This window comes from Protopterus annectens, chromosome 10.part0 (genome assembly GCF_019279795.1).
Source record: "Protopterus annectens isolate FY-2018-M chromosome 10.part0, PAN1.0, whole genome shotgun sequence".
Classification (NCBI taxonomy): Eukaryota; Metazoa; Chordata; order Ceratodontiformes; family Protopteridae; genus Protopterus; species Protopterus annectens.
Genome location: NC_056744.1, coordinates 435,929,940 through 435,945,165, shown reverse-complemented (window position 1 = coordinate 435,945,165; position 15,226 = coordinate 435,929,940). Strand labels below are relative to the sequence as shown.

Sequence of the window (15,226 nt, the reverse complement as noted above, 5' to 3'; positions counted from 1 at the left end):
AGTGACAACAGACGCCTCCCTGATAGGTTGGGGGGGGGGCATTATCTGGGCAGGACAGTCCAAGGCACGTGGCAACCTCATGAGTACCATCTGCATATAAATGTCCTGGAAATGAGAGCCGTGCTCCTGGCATTGCAAGCCCTTCAAGACTCTCTTCCTCCTGGGACCATTGCTATTCAAATGGACAACATGTCAGTGGTGTGGTACATCAACAAGCAGGGTGGAACCAGGTCCTACCCCCTGTGTCAAGAAGCACTCAGGCTTTGGCAGTGGGCGACTTTCTTCCAACGTTTTTTGATTGCAACGCACATCCCTGGGAGATCCAACGTCCTAGCAGACAGGCTCAGCAGAGCTATTCTAATGCCTCACAAGTGGTCTCTGAATCAGGAAATAGTGAATCTTGTTTTTTGCAAATGGGGACAGCCTTGCTGTGATCTCTTTGCCACCCCCTTCAACAGCAAACGCAGCAACTACTTCTCCTTTCTTCTGCTTCTGGGTCACACACCCAGAGACGCTCTAGTCCACGACTGGCCCAAGGGACTTCTTTATGCCTTTCCTCCATTCCCTCTGATACCCAAACTTATACAGTAAGCAATATCGTTGGGTTGCAAAATGATCCACATTGCTTCCTACTGGCCTCGACAGATATGGTTTCCATTCCTCCACTGTTACCTTCTCGATCAACCCTGGACTCTGGACCTAATTCCAGACCTCCGGGTTCATCAGTCAGGTGGGTTGCATCAATCCCTAAAAACCCTCCAGCTCACAGCTTGGTTGCTCCACTTCCAACCTTAGCCAGGCTTCCCAGCATTTCCCCAGTGGTCCGCGACATTATCGTGTCCTCTCACAAGTCTACAACAATGAAAACTTATGCTAGCAAATGGAAACATTTTTCTTGTTGGGCAAAGACTAGGAATGTGGATCCCTTCTCAGCCCCAGTCCACAAAATCTTGGAATTCCTAGCTCTACTGTTTCATTCCGGGTCCGCTGCTTCTACAATCAAGGTACAAATGGTGGCCATTTCTAACTTTCATGTTGGTTTTTCGAACTCTAACATTATGTCTCATAAGCTATGTAAAGCTTTTTTGAGAGGGGCAACTCTTCTTAGGCCTCCAGTGAGAGATCCCCCTCCTCCTTGGGACCTTAATTTAGTCCTAACCTCCTTAATTCTGCCCCCTTTTGAACCATCAGCTTCCTGCTCTATCAAGTTCCTATCTTGGAAGTCACTCTTTCTGGTAGCTATTACTTCAGCCAGACGTGTCTCCGAACTTCAGGCGCTATGTGTTCGTCCTCCTTACTTGGTTTTTCATAAGAACAGGGTTGCTCTGAGAACTAATCCCTCGTTTCTCCCTAAAGTCTGCTCAGAAAGTAACTTAAACCAATCTGTAGATCTTCCTGTGTTTTTCCCTAATCATACCAACAAGGCAGAATACAAACTACACCAACTGGATGTTCGTAGGCAATTGCGCTTTTACCTCCACAGAACTAAAGAAGTAAGGAAATTGGACCAACTATTCCTCTCTTACGCCATGGGCAAACAAGGTCTCCCAGTTTCCAAGGTAACCTTGTCCAGGTGGTTGTCACACACTATTTCTTTTATTTATCAGCTAAGAAACAAAGAGTTACCTATTAAACCGAGAGGTCATTCTACTAGGGCCTTGGCCACCTCTGTAGCTTTCCAATCCAGGTTGCCCATGGATTCTATCTATGCAGCTGCCACGTGGGCAAACCCTCATACCTTTATTTCTCATTACAAGTTGGATGTGGTCTCCAGGAGCAGAGCCGACTTTGGGTCCACTGTTCTGAAGAGTCTGTTCCACTGAGCCATCCAGGTTTTTAGGTGCTAGGGATGCTGTCCCAACCAGCAAGAATGAAGGCGAGATAGACAACTTGACATAAAGAAGTTATGTACCTACCATAACGTTCCATGTTAGTTGTCTTCATCTCGCCTTCCTTCTTGTGCCCCACCCTCCATCCCCCTGTCCTAGTGGATCGAGAGGAGTTTTTTGTTCTGTTTCACTGGCTGTGTGTTCTCTTTTGTCCTTTTTTGACTTAAGAGAATATGGCAGGTATAGTCAACTGGTTCTTGACTGATTTATTATGTTGTTATGTCTGGAGGTAGCTATTTCAAATGAGATCTGGGTAGCTATCGCTAGGCATTATGGGATAAGGGGTAGCCTCGAGCCAGTAAACAGCTCTCAAGCTATTGAAGATAGCCGAGTCGGAGCCGAGGATCGGCTCCGATCCCAACCAGCAAGAAGGAAGGCGAGATGAAGACAACTAACATGGAACGTTATGGTAGGTACATAACTTATTTTTTTCTTTTAAGAGAACAAAAACTCAAGTCTTTTTTTGAGAATAAAGATTCTCCTTTCATTTTAAATCCATCATATTATGTTGTTAAACCTAGTGGCATGCACTCTTGTGGAAAATGTCTTTGTTGTCAATACATTTATGAAGGTAATTGTTCTGTTTTTTTCTCATTACAACATCAGAGTGTCCTTTCTTAGACTTTTTGATTGCAATTCAAACATGATTGTATATTGTGCTATCTGTTCCTCTTGTGCTGCCTTCTATGTGGGGAAGACAGTACGTAGGTTGAGTGATAGGATAAAAGAACACTGTTTTGCTATCAGGAACAGACACCATTATAATATGTTAGGGAAACACAGTTCTTTATGCCCTAACTTTTATATGTTTAAGTTTTTTGTCCTAGAACAGGTCTTGGAATTCTTTGGTGACACAGACTGTAAGGCAAGTTCAAGAGCTTAAATGGAAATTGAAGTTAAAAGCTGAGTACTTCCCTGGATTAAATGAGGCAATTAATTTGAAATGCGCTCTCAAATGGTTGCAATAATGTAATTTATTTTTTAATATTATAGCAAGTCATATAATAGTATGTGTTCCCTATTCCTAACTCACTTATGTACATTATTAACAGTTTGATATAAGGTTTTAGATATAAGGATTTGTATCAGCTATAATTGACACTGTCTCTTTATTTCTAACCTTTTTGTGATGAGTTTCGGCAGTTGATTTGTAATTTGTGCTTCTAGCAATTCAACATTTTGAAAGACCACATTCCATATTAATTAGGTCATTCTTGACATTCTATAGTGGTTCTTTTTTTATTGGTGTAAACTCCTTATTAATATTCATGACTGTTTTCAAATGTTGCATATATTCTGGTTCCTTGTCAATTAGAATTATTCTGATGAAGCTCCGATACAATAGACAGGAATTAAAGCTTACTTCACCACTGTGGATGTTCAGTTATTCATTCAATTATTTTATTTACTCACAGTATTTATTTTTATTTTTTACTAGTTCAGACGTTTTTGATATATGTAATTATCTTCTTCTGATATTTTTCGGTGTTAAGTGGAATACATACATACATACATACAAATATTTCATACACGGGCATAAATGCCCTTCTAGCTTGCCAATATACCAAAACACTTGTCACCATAATAAATGTTCAGGTTGTTCTTAAAAATATCTAAACTAGTACTTGCTTTAATGTAATTTGGTAGTCTGTTCCATGCATCAGCTACTCTGTCAGAGAACCAGTTAGTACACTTCTCATTCCTATAGAATCTGCTACATAGGTTGTCTGATGATTCTCTAGTACTTTTTGATAACTCCAAACATTTGCAGAGGTAACTGTCTTTAAATGCCCTATATACCTGAATAAGATCTCCTCTAAGATATCTATAAGGCACTGTACAAGTTCAGATATTTTAGTCTTTCATAATAACTTAGATGTTCACATCCATGGATGCCCTTGGTATATTTCCGCTGTACTCTTTCCAGTTTACTCATGTTTGTCTTCTTATAGGGTTTCCATATTGTTATTCCATACTCAAGTTTGGGTCTAATGTAACTAATAAACAATGATTTCATTATTTTTAATTTCTTAGACTTTATAAATCTTTTTATACAACCTATAGTTCTATAAATAGAAGTTATGTTCTTACCATAACGTTCCATGTTAGTTGTCTTCTTCTCGCCTTCTTTCTTGCTGGATGGGTTCAGAGCCGACCTCGGCTCCAACTCGGCCACTCTAAAAGCTCGAGAGTTGGTTCCACCGGCTCGAGGCTCCCCTTATATCCCACAATGCTAGGCGGTATTACCTCAGATCTCGTTTGTAAGCTATGCCCAGCCAAAAATAACTCCAGAACCACTGGAAAAGGGAAAAACCCACCTCTATAAAAGGAAGGGAAGAAGGTGACCTGAAAACCTGATGAAGGAATATATGCACAGAATAGCATATACCTATATACAATAGAGGTGGTAGAAAGAGAGGTCACAATCAAACTCCTCTAGGTCTGTCCAGGCTAGGGGGAAGGAGGGTGGGACGCAAGAAAGAAGAGAAGAAGACAACTAACATGGAACGTTATGGTAAGAACATAACTTCTATATGTTAGGTTGTCCATCTCGCCTTCATTCTTGCTGGATGGGACCGCGTCCCTAGCACCTTGTCCCGGGTGGCCTATCGGAACAGACTCTTGAGAACAGTGGAACCAAAGTTAGCTCTATGTCTAGAAGCTAAATCCAACTTATAATGAGAAATGAAAGTGTGAGGAGTAGCCCAAGTAGCCGCTGCACAAATGGTGTCAATAGGCAGCCTGTCTTGGAAGGCTATAGAAGTAGCCAAAGCTCTGGTGGAGTGGGCCTTAGGTTTGTTAGGCAGCTTTTGGTGTCTAATTTCATAAGCAAAGGAAATCAGAGATGTTAGCCATCTGGAGAGTGATACCTTGAAACTGAAAGTCCCTTTCTGCCTTCTGCATAAGAGACAAACAACTGGTCAGTTTTCCTGATCTGTTTGGTTCTATCCAAATAATACCTTAACTGACGATGAACATCTAGCCAATGCAATTTTTGTTCAGACCTGTTAGAAAAGTTAGGAAAAAACACAGGGAGGTCAATGCTTTGATTTAGGTTAGACGCAGAGGCTACTTTAGGTAAAAAGGATGGATTGGTTCGTAAGGGCACCCTGTCTTTATGAAACAATAGATATGGTGGTCGACTGCTGAGTGCATGAAGTTCTGAGACCCTTCTAGCTGAAGTAATGGCTACCAGAAAGAGAGTCTTCCAGGATAGCAATTTCAATGAACAGGAAGCTGCAGGTTCGAAAGGGGGAAGAATCAAAGATGTGAGAACTAAATTAAGGTCCCAAGAAGGAGGAGGATTTCTTATAGGAGGTCTGAGAAGAAAAACTCCCTTCAAAAAAGCTTTGCAAAGCTTGTGAGACATTATGGCAGAATCTGAGATGCCCACATGAAAGTTAGAAATAGCTGCCAATTGAACTTTAAGAGTAGAAGGAGATGAACCTGCATGGAAGAGTTCAGCTAGAAAATCAAGGACTATTTGGATGGAAGCAGTGAAAGGATCTATGTCCTTCCTTGAGCCCAATAGGCAAAAGCGTTTCCACTTACTAAGATAAATCTTCAGTGGAAGATTTATGGGAAGCTATCAAAATATCTCGAACAGAGTGAGATATTTGAGGAAGCCTGGCTAAGGTTGGAATTGGAGGAACCAAGCAGTGAGGTTCAGAGAGGGGAGGGAGCGATGTAACTGACCCGACTGATGGATCAAAAGATCTGGAACTAGGTCCAGATGCCAAGGTTGCTCCAACAGAAATTGATGTAGAAAGGGGAACCAAACCTGTCGAGGCCAGTAAGGAGCAATGAGGATCAATGAGGCCTTCTGAGCGATAGCTTTCTGTATCACTTGAGAGATTAGTGGGAAGGGAGGAAATGCATACAGAAGTCCCCGGGGCCAAACTTGGACTAGAGTGTCTCTGCTGGGCTGGCCTGGTAACGGGAATAGAGTGAAATAATCTCTGCACTTGCTGTTTTGGGGAGTAGCAAAAAGGTCACAGCAAGGCTGACCCCACTTGAGAAAAATTTTCTCCAGAATAGAATCTTTCAGAGACCACTCGTGAGGCATGAGTATAGCTCTGCTCAACTTGTCCGCGATTAGATTGGACTTCCCGGGGATGTGCATTGCTATCAGAAACCGCTGAGAAGAAATCACCCATTGCCACAGTCTGAGTGCTTCTCGACATAGAGGATAGGACCTGGTTCCGCCTTGTTTGTTGATATACCACACTACAGACATATTGTCCGTCTGGATTGCTATCGTTCCCAAGGGAAGAGAGTCTTGAAGGGCTTGCAACGCTAAAAGCACTGCTCTCATCTCTAGAACATTTATATGCAAGTGGCATTCATCTGGTTGCCATATGCCCTGGTCTGTTCTGCCCTGATAATGCCCCCCCCACCCGATCAGGGAGGCGTCCGTTGTCAGAGTAGCAACCGGAGGGGAAGGAACAAGGGTCTTCCCAGGAAGAGCTGAGGGGAAGAAATCCACCAAAGAAGATGATTCTTGCATGCTTGCGTAATCATAATGGTGTGGGACATCGGAAGTTGCTGGTACGACCATTGTGTGAAGAGCATCCATTGAAGGATTCTCATGTGGAATCTGGCTAATAGAAGTAGAGGGATAGCAGCCACCATAATCCCCAGTACTTTCAGAACTAATCTGGCTTTGACTCTGTTGCTGTGGAAGAGAAGGGAGACCAGTTTGCGTATGTCTGCTATTCTTTGGTCTGTTAGTCTCGCAGACATGTTGACTGTGTCTAGATTTGCGCCGATGAAGGTAATAGCACGACAAGGCGACAAAACAGACTTTTCGCAATTTATTGAGATGCCTAACTTTTGACAAATGCGAAAGGTGTAGTCTCTGGCCATTAGAAGAAGATGCTTGGTAGGAGCTGTGAGGAGCCAGTCGTCCAAATATGGAAACACCTGGAATCCTTGACGTCTCAGGTGAGAAGCTACCACTGCCATGCATTTGGTAAACACCCGGAGGGCAGTGGTGAGACCAAAGGGCAGGGCTCTGAATTGAAAGTGACTGGTTCCCAGCCGGAAGCGGAGAAATCTCCTGGAGCGTCTGTTCATTTTTATATGATAGTACGCATCCTGGAGGTCTATAGAGCACATCCAGTTTTCCTTTCCCAAAAGGGGTAGGATGGATTGTAGCGTGACCATCCGAAATCTTGTTTTCTTGACCGACTTGTTCAAGATACTGAGATCCAAAATGGGTCTCCAGTCCCCTGTTTTCTTTGGAACCAAAAAGAATTTGGAGTAGATTCCGGATCCTTGCTGGTCTGCTGGCACTGGCTGAATGGCTCTTTTTGCAAGCAACTTTGAAATTTCCAATGCTGCTTGATCCCTTTGAGCGGGTGGAACATCTGGAAGGGATTTTTTTGATTGATTTGGAATATGAAAGAACGGAATGGAATAGCCTTCGGAAATGATGGACTGTACCCACTTGTCTTGAGTTAGGGATCGCCAGGCTTCTGGGTATAGTGACAATCTTCTCCCGACTGCCTCGAAGGTGGACAGTCGGGCAACACCTCAGGGATGCTGGAAGGGCTTATCGGAAAAGTTTCTCGATTGCCCTGGTTCTGCGGATCCCCCCTGCCTCTAGGGCGGCGTCTACCATTATTGTTCCCCTCTGCCTCTGGAGGAACCGACTCTGTCGTCAGGCAAAGTCCCTTGAGATTGTTTGGAACCACATTTTCCCACTTTTCTGGCCTTTGGGGTAAGGCCTAGAAGGAGTAGAAAAACGGACTCCGACGGCAGAAAGAGTTTTGCCATCCGTCTCGCACCTCGTCAAGGTTTCTTTCACTTGAGGACCAAAGAGAGATGATCCATCAAATGGGGAATTAGTGAAAGACGTTTTAAAGGGGTCTGCAAAATTGCATAGCCGCATCCAGGCATGCCGGTGTAAGGCAACACCTGTCCCTGCGGCTCTGCTCGCTCCATCAGCCGCATATGAAAGGAGGCGCATGGAGGAGTTAGCTATAGAATTTAGGGTAGCCAGCTGAGCGTTCATCTTGTCCTGAAAACCCGCAGCTGTAGGATCCTTCAACATGTCACTCGCTTCCTTGATCAAATCTCTTTGAAAACGAGTGAAATGGCATAGGTAGTTCAGCGAACGCATAGCAAAGGTCGCTGATGAAAACATCCGCTTCCCGTACCTGTCCATAGACCTAGATTCCTTGTTAGGAGGATGGACAGGCACCGAAGGATCAGCTAGTTCCTTCTTAGTGGCAGCAGCTACCACCATAGCATCCACAGAAACTCCCTTGGTCAGAAATTGCTTATCTGCTGGTGCTGTGATAAACTTTGAAGGTCTCCTGGGGGTGGGGTCCACTGAGTCAGGAGCCGTCCAAGCCTTTTGCTACCACCTGCATGAGGGGGTCAAGGGGGACACCCAGGAGGTGGAAGAGGCGAGAGCCAAACGCCTCAAGATACACAGATTCATCCTCCAAAGGGTTAAGGGCTGGCCAATTTCCCTCTGTTTCAGGATTTCTAGAATGTCTGCAAAGGAGACATCTTCAGAAGGGGAACAGGGGGAACCTTCGGAATCCTCTAAATCTGTGTCAGAGGTGACAGACTCAGGTGAGTCTATGTGCTTCCTCTTACACTTTCTCTTCCTAGGGGGCTCCCCTGCCAATTCAGGAGAGGCCTCGGAAGAGGATGAGATCCCCACAGGGGATTCTTGAGGAGCTGGCTCTCTGCGGTCTGGGATGAGGGAGTGAGTAGACATAACCTGAGGCACCGAAGAGGGAGGGGCGGACGGAGCCGACTGCAGAGTTGAACCAGGTTCCAGCACACTCCGCATGACCTCGAACGCACCCCTGTCAGGCAGAGCCAGAGGTCCCCGCTCCGAAAAGCTGAGAACCCCCCTCGGCACCGACAGTGATGGCTCCGAGGCCGATGTCGGAGCCGAACTCACCAGCGCCGAGGCACCGAGAGGGAGAGCGGGGTTGGACAAGGGTCCGATGCCACTCACCCCTTCGGAGCCGACGAGGGAAGTCTGGCGCCGAGATTCTTCAAAGGAAGAAATCGGAGCCGACGACGGAACCGAAGACAATTGTATCGGCTCTGACACTACCACAGTCTCGGTTCCGAAACGCCCCGGCTCCGAGCTCAAAGGAGTCAGAGGAGGAACATTTTGAGGGATAGGGTCAAGCATCGACTGATGAGTCGGGCTCTGAAGCATTTGGGCCAGTGCCTCGGACTTAAGAAGTCGACTCACTACCCTCTGAAGGTCATGATCCGAAAGCCTCAATGACCTAGAGGAGTGAGATCTATGGCTCCGTTCAGACAGCAAGGGAGACGCTGGAGCCGAATGAACGGAGCCAAGGGACGGTGACCTAGACCTCTTTCTAGATGTCGGCTCCAATAGTCTGATTGGAGCCGACACAGGAATTTCCAATGCCTCGGCTCCAGCCGGAGCCGAGGGAACCACAGAAGCTGCAGTCTGAGACTCATCGGCTCCAGCCGGAGCCGATGTAGCAGTAGGTTTCGAAGCCTTAGGCCTCGACTCAGAAGCTGGAGTCGAGGACCTAGAAGCCTTAGAGGGTTTGCCCGAAGTAGCAGTAAGGGAACCCTCAAGCTTAAGCAAACCTCTTAAAATGAGTTTGTTTTTTCTTTCCTGCAGGACTCTAGGGCTGAAGCCATGGCATACAGCACAAGAGTCCTGCAGGTGTAAAGGTCCCAGGCAGTACACACAAGAAGTGTGACCGTCTGTCAGAGACATTTTCTGACAGCACGAGTCACACTTCTTGAAGCCTGAGACCTTCGAATCCTTGGACATTACAAGGAACAAGTGCAACCAAACACAACACAAACACACCGATTACACTATACACAAAATAACAATAAGTTAAATTAAATAAAATTACTCTAGTTTAATAAGAGTCCCTACAGAAAAACACACACTCCAAGGGAATGGGAGGGCCCGAAGGCCTAAGGGAAGAACTATAAGTTCTTCTGGTAAAAAAAATGATGAAGAACAAGGAGGAAGGGATAAAACCTTTAAAATAAGGGGAAACTGATTAGAAAACTAATTTTAAAGGGTTTTATGAACTTTTTTAAAACTATTTCCTACACTAACCTGAAGCCGGTGAAGCAACACGTCTCGATAGCTGTAGCGGCAAACGAGATCTGAGGTAATACCGCCTAGCATTGTGGGATATAAGGGGAGCCTCGAGCCGGTGGAACCAACTCTCGAGCTTTTAGAGTGGCCGAGTCGGAGCCGAGGTCGGCTCCGAACCCATCCAGCAAGAATGAAGGCGAGATGGACAACTTAACATCTATCATTACCAATTGGTTGATATGATTAGAAAAACTCATAGCTGAATCTACATTCTACCCATATACCCAGGTCCTTAAATGAGTCTACAGTTTCAATCACTGTGTGCTGTATTAAATATTCACCTTTTAGTTTATGTCTGCCAAATCTCATATGCTTAGTTTTTGATATATTTATCAGCATATTATTCTCCTGTGCCCAAATGGTCAGTTTAGTCAAGTTATTTTGCAGACATGCCTTATCTGTAACACTTGTAATCAGTTTACCTAATTTCAGGTCATCTGCGTATGGACTATAGAACACCTCAGATGAAAAAGTTAGGTCTGAAAGATACAATCTAAACAAGCAAGGCCCTAGGACCGAGCCCTGTAGGACACCCTGACTGTAACCAAGGATTTCACCTGTCCAGTTACTGTATGATACTTGCCATGTCTTATTTTTAAGCCATGCAGCTATCCATCTTATCAAGAGTACATCAGTACCTAGTTGTACTAATTTATTGATCAGTGTTTTGTGTATGACCCTGTCAATTGCTGAAGTTAAGTCTATATAAATTACATCACAGCACAATTTTTCATTCATAGCTGTTATTATATTGTTATAGAACATCATGTTACAGGTGGTAATAGATCTATTTTCAACATATGCATGCTGATATATGGTTTCTAGTCCCAACCTGTCCAGTTCTGACAATAACTTATCCAATATTACCTTCTCCATTAATTTTCCACAACATGAAAGTAGACTTAACGATCTATATGACTCTGGCTTTGTCCTACTCCCCTTTTCCTTAAAGACAGGTTTATTATGCGCATGTCTCCAATCTTGAGGGATCTCCCCATATTTATATGGCCTAGTGAATAATAGATATAATGGTAGTGTAAGTTCTTGCTGAAGTGTTCTCAGATCAAGATGTTGGCTGAGTTAGGAGAAATGGCTGCATGGGATACTCACAGCAGTATGGAGAGAAAGATGCCTCCCAGATGACTGGAGAATAAACATTCTAGTGCCACTGTGTACAACAACAAAGGGGATATTCACAACTGTGGACATTATGTCTGTATCAGACTCCTGCCACATTGCATGAAAGCACTGGAGAGGGTGACTGCTAAACAAATACACAGAGTAGTATAAAGTAAGAAGAGAAATGAGCAGTTTAGATTCAGATCAGGGTGCAGAACACCCAGATGCTTTCAGTGAGATAGAAAGTGGAGAAAAGCTGGAGGTAAGAAAAGAGTCCAAACGAATATTCATAGACATGGAAAAAGCATATGACAAGGTCCCAAGAAAACTCATTAGGGCAGTCTTGTAATGGTTCAAAGTTTCAAAAAATTGGTAGAACTAGCAGAGGCAATGTACAGGGATGCAATGACACAAGTACATACAGTGTTTGGATTCATAAAGGGCTTCCCACTGGGAGTGGGTGCACATTAGGATTCACTGTGATTCATATTGGTGATGGATTACATTAGCAAGCAGATCAGAGGGGACAGTTCAACAAAGCTGCTGCATGCATCCAATGTGGCATTACAAACAGAATCTAATCAGGAACTTCAGCAAATGATAGGGGAATTGAATGCAAAAGTGAACATACACTGGAAGAAACTGAGTACAGACAAAACAATTATCATGGCAGTGAACTGAGGAAATCATAAGATGCTGAAACTTGAGATGGAATGTGAAAATAGCAGAACCGGTTAATAATTTCAAGTACTATGGAGGAGTGGTTGAGAATAAGGGAAATCTGAATGAGAAGATCAATGTTAGAATGACAGGGTCCCTAGCCAATGGGTACGAGAGTGTTTGGATAGTGTGTTACAGAAGAATGTCAAAGAAGCTGAAAAGTAAATTGTACAAAACAGTGGTGTGACCAGTACAGCTGTACTTGGGCAGACAATGCAGTGCAGTTCAAGAAGTTAGAGTTATAAAGATGAAGTATCTGAGACAGGTGATAGGATGCACACCGTATGACAGATGATAAAATGATGACATCAGAGCAGAAGCTAAAGTAGATCCAGTTGCAGACCACGTCAGAGAGAACAGAGTACAGTAGTCCTGATACATGTGCTGGAGTACACAAAATAATTTTGGAGAGACAGAAAGAAGGAAAGAGGAAAGGAGGACATCCTGCCATGAGATGTTTGGAGTATGTGAGAGAAGACCTGTGACAGTCAGGCATGACTGTATAATAAGGTAGAATGGTGGATCTGAATCAAGAGAGGTGGCGACAGTTGATGTGACACCCTGACCCTGTTTAGAAAGATGATGACTGATGCTGATGTTGATTTGCATATACAGAAGCAGCGTTCACCATGTTTGTATTCACTCCAGCAGTACTCAAACATTTACAGTTAAGTACCTTAAAAAAATGAAGCATTCCAATTTGTACTGAAGACACCATACTATTCAGCAAAAATTTATAAAATAAATGTTTTCATATTAAAATATTTTTATGTGCACTTGATTTTGTGAAGAAGGCTTTTCAAAAAAAAAGCTTAAATTGAAACAACTTAAAATGGTACTGAGAGTATAAAACTTGTTGAGTCTGCAAGTATAGTGCTTTATGCATATAATTATAATATTGATTAGTGAAAGTAGCTGTACATCATAAGGTTTGCTGAGTACATAACTAAAAATGCACTTGTCACTGACCATTGCTAGATAACAACTAGCGCTACCCCACTCAAGGAAGAAGTCATCACTCACCGCAAACATGACTATTATTTTAATGCATAAAATGAATCCTTTAGACAGAAGACAAACTATTACCTTAAATTAAAAATGAAAAAAGACTTAAATGTTCCCTGAGAAACATTCTTCCCATATACATGTAAATAAACTAGAAGCATGCATTGTTGTTTACAAATTAGTGCAATTGCTTCTTGATAATTGAAAATTACCTCCACCCTTGTCCTTTATATCAGACAAATCCTTTCTGCTTGCCAGCCTGTTAACTGACTCCCATAAATAAAAATGGGTTTTGTTCCCAATAAACCAGTGTAACTGAAAAGAATGTTCACTTTGTCCATTGTACTGGCCAGCTTTCCAAAGCAACATTCCATACCTTTAAAACAAAATGAAAAGGCACCAAAAGAGAATAAAGCAGAAACACTTAAATATTAATGCCTAATTAGAAAAAAAGTTGTGAAACAAACTGTTCAGAGTAAAAGTATCCTACGTTTTCTTAACTGTTATGAAGAATTATATATTTAGACAGCGCATAAATTATATTCATAGGTGGTCATGCATTTTAGACTGTATTCTTTGATGGCAATTGATTTTTTTACCCATTTTTTATTCAAACCTACAAGGTTTTCATTCTAGTATGCTGCATGTGTTTCTAGCTGTTGCAGTTATTTTTACTGCATACAGCCTTTTCTTGGCAAAATGCACAATGTTAATTTGCCTAATATTTTATTTAATGATTACATTACCTTGTTTTTTTTATTATATTTTATGAGTCTTTTAAAATTCCTGATGTATAACTTACCTTTAGCCAACCTACATAGAAGAAATACTGCAGCAAAGTAAAGATGGGGACATAGAAGTCAAGCTCATGTCCTTTGTAACCTTGATCTGGGTCTAGAAACTGGCGTCCAACAAGGCAGAAGGCAAAGAAGGAATAGACTGCAATGGTGACAACCTGAAAAGAAATCAGATCTTATTAAACAGCTGTGTCAGACTGAATATTTAATACAACTGTTAAAAGAAACACGGAGTGTGAACTGAAAAAAGTATTTTTATCTTATTTTGTTACTCTCTGCTATACAGACCTCCTTGTGTGCATTACAGTAATTGTTATTTTTTATTCTATTCCCTCTTTATTACAACTAGTTATTAACTATTTTTTTATCTTTTTCTTCTAAAAATGAACTAATAAGGGTGGACAAGCTGACACTTTTGTTCTGGGTAAGGCTATTCCCCACACTGCACTTAACATTTTTTCCACTCACATAAGGATGGCTTATTGCAGAAAGTCTGGTCATAATTAGGGTTGCCAACTTTTCATGTCAAAGATTCTGGATATGTACGTGAAATCAAAATGCATGTAATTTTGGTACCCCCGTCCCCTCCCACGCAGCCAATCCAGTGTCTCATTACTTGGCTATTTCTCCATTTCTTCCCAGTTGCCATGAACACTGTTCAAATGTCTCAGTGTGCTTACTGTTTTTTGTTTTACTTCTACAATTATTACAGATATTTGGATTTCATTTAAACCTTTTATTTCAAATTTTACAGCACAAACACCGATAGAAATTTGCTAAACAAAGCAATACAGTCTCACAAAGAAAACTTTTCTGCCTTTGAAACTCACATTCACTGAAACAGCACTGAAACCCACATTCAAAGAAAATGCATCTAACCAGTGGCGGATTAAGTTTACCTTTAGGCTGTTTTCAAATCATAGGCCCCTTGTACATATTTTTGAGACCGTGAAAAGGTTCTTTGATTCACCTTCTTGATTGTATTAAATTATAATATATAATAATTAAATTATATCCCTTGCATAATACAGCACCACGTTAGAGCATGTTTTAAGTTTATAGCTTTGACATTTTTTTCAGTAAGCAATGAAACAAAACATATGAAACAATAATAACAAAATTGCCCAATTCAGAACATTTCAACCATAAAAGGCCACTCAAAGTTCTGTCATTACAATCCATCAATATCAATCAATATGCACAATCTCTGCAGAAGTAAAAGTGATCTGAATAAATCCACATTAAACAGGCCTGTAACTAATGAAACGGTTGCTGCTATAGCTGTGTTTCATCTACAAATTCATTACCTGGTGCCCTTGAAGAATAAATTGCCTATGTTACATTAAAAATGGCAACCCTACACTGCACAACAATACTAATTCCATTTACTCTATACTATACAGATACTATTTTGCCCAGTATAATATGCTTTTGTAAACAGCATATTTAGATACCTTCTCTACCACACATTGAAGGGCAAATGAATGGCTTACAGCTGCTCAATCTCATTTAATAAATGTGACCAGTACTTATAGCTGCACTCACTGAAATGCAACCAGTAGTTTTAC

General features: G+C 42.1%; 1 protein-coding gene across 1 annotated transcript in view; it reads right to left on the bottom strand.

The window, feature by feature from the left end:
- Window positions 1-15,226, bottom strand: part of BEST4 (bestrophin 4) — a 352,673-nt gene that overhangs the window by 102,230 nt on the left and 235,217 nt on the right. The window contains exon 6 of the mRNA XM_044085335.1: window positions 13,664-13,816. Coding sequence (XP_043941270.1) covers window positions 13,664-13,816 — 153 coding nt within the window. The remainder of the gene's footprint in view (window positions 1-13,663; window positions 13,817-15,226) is intronic.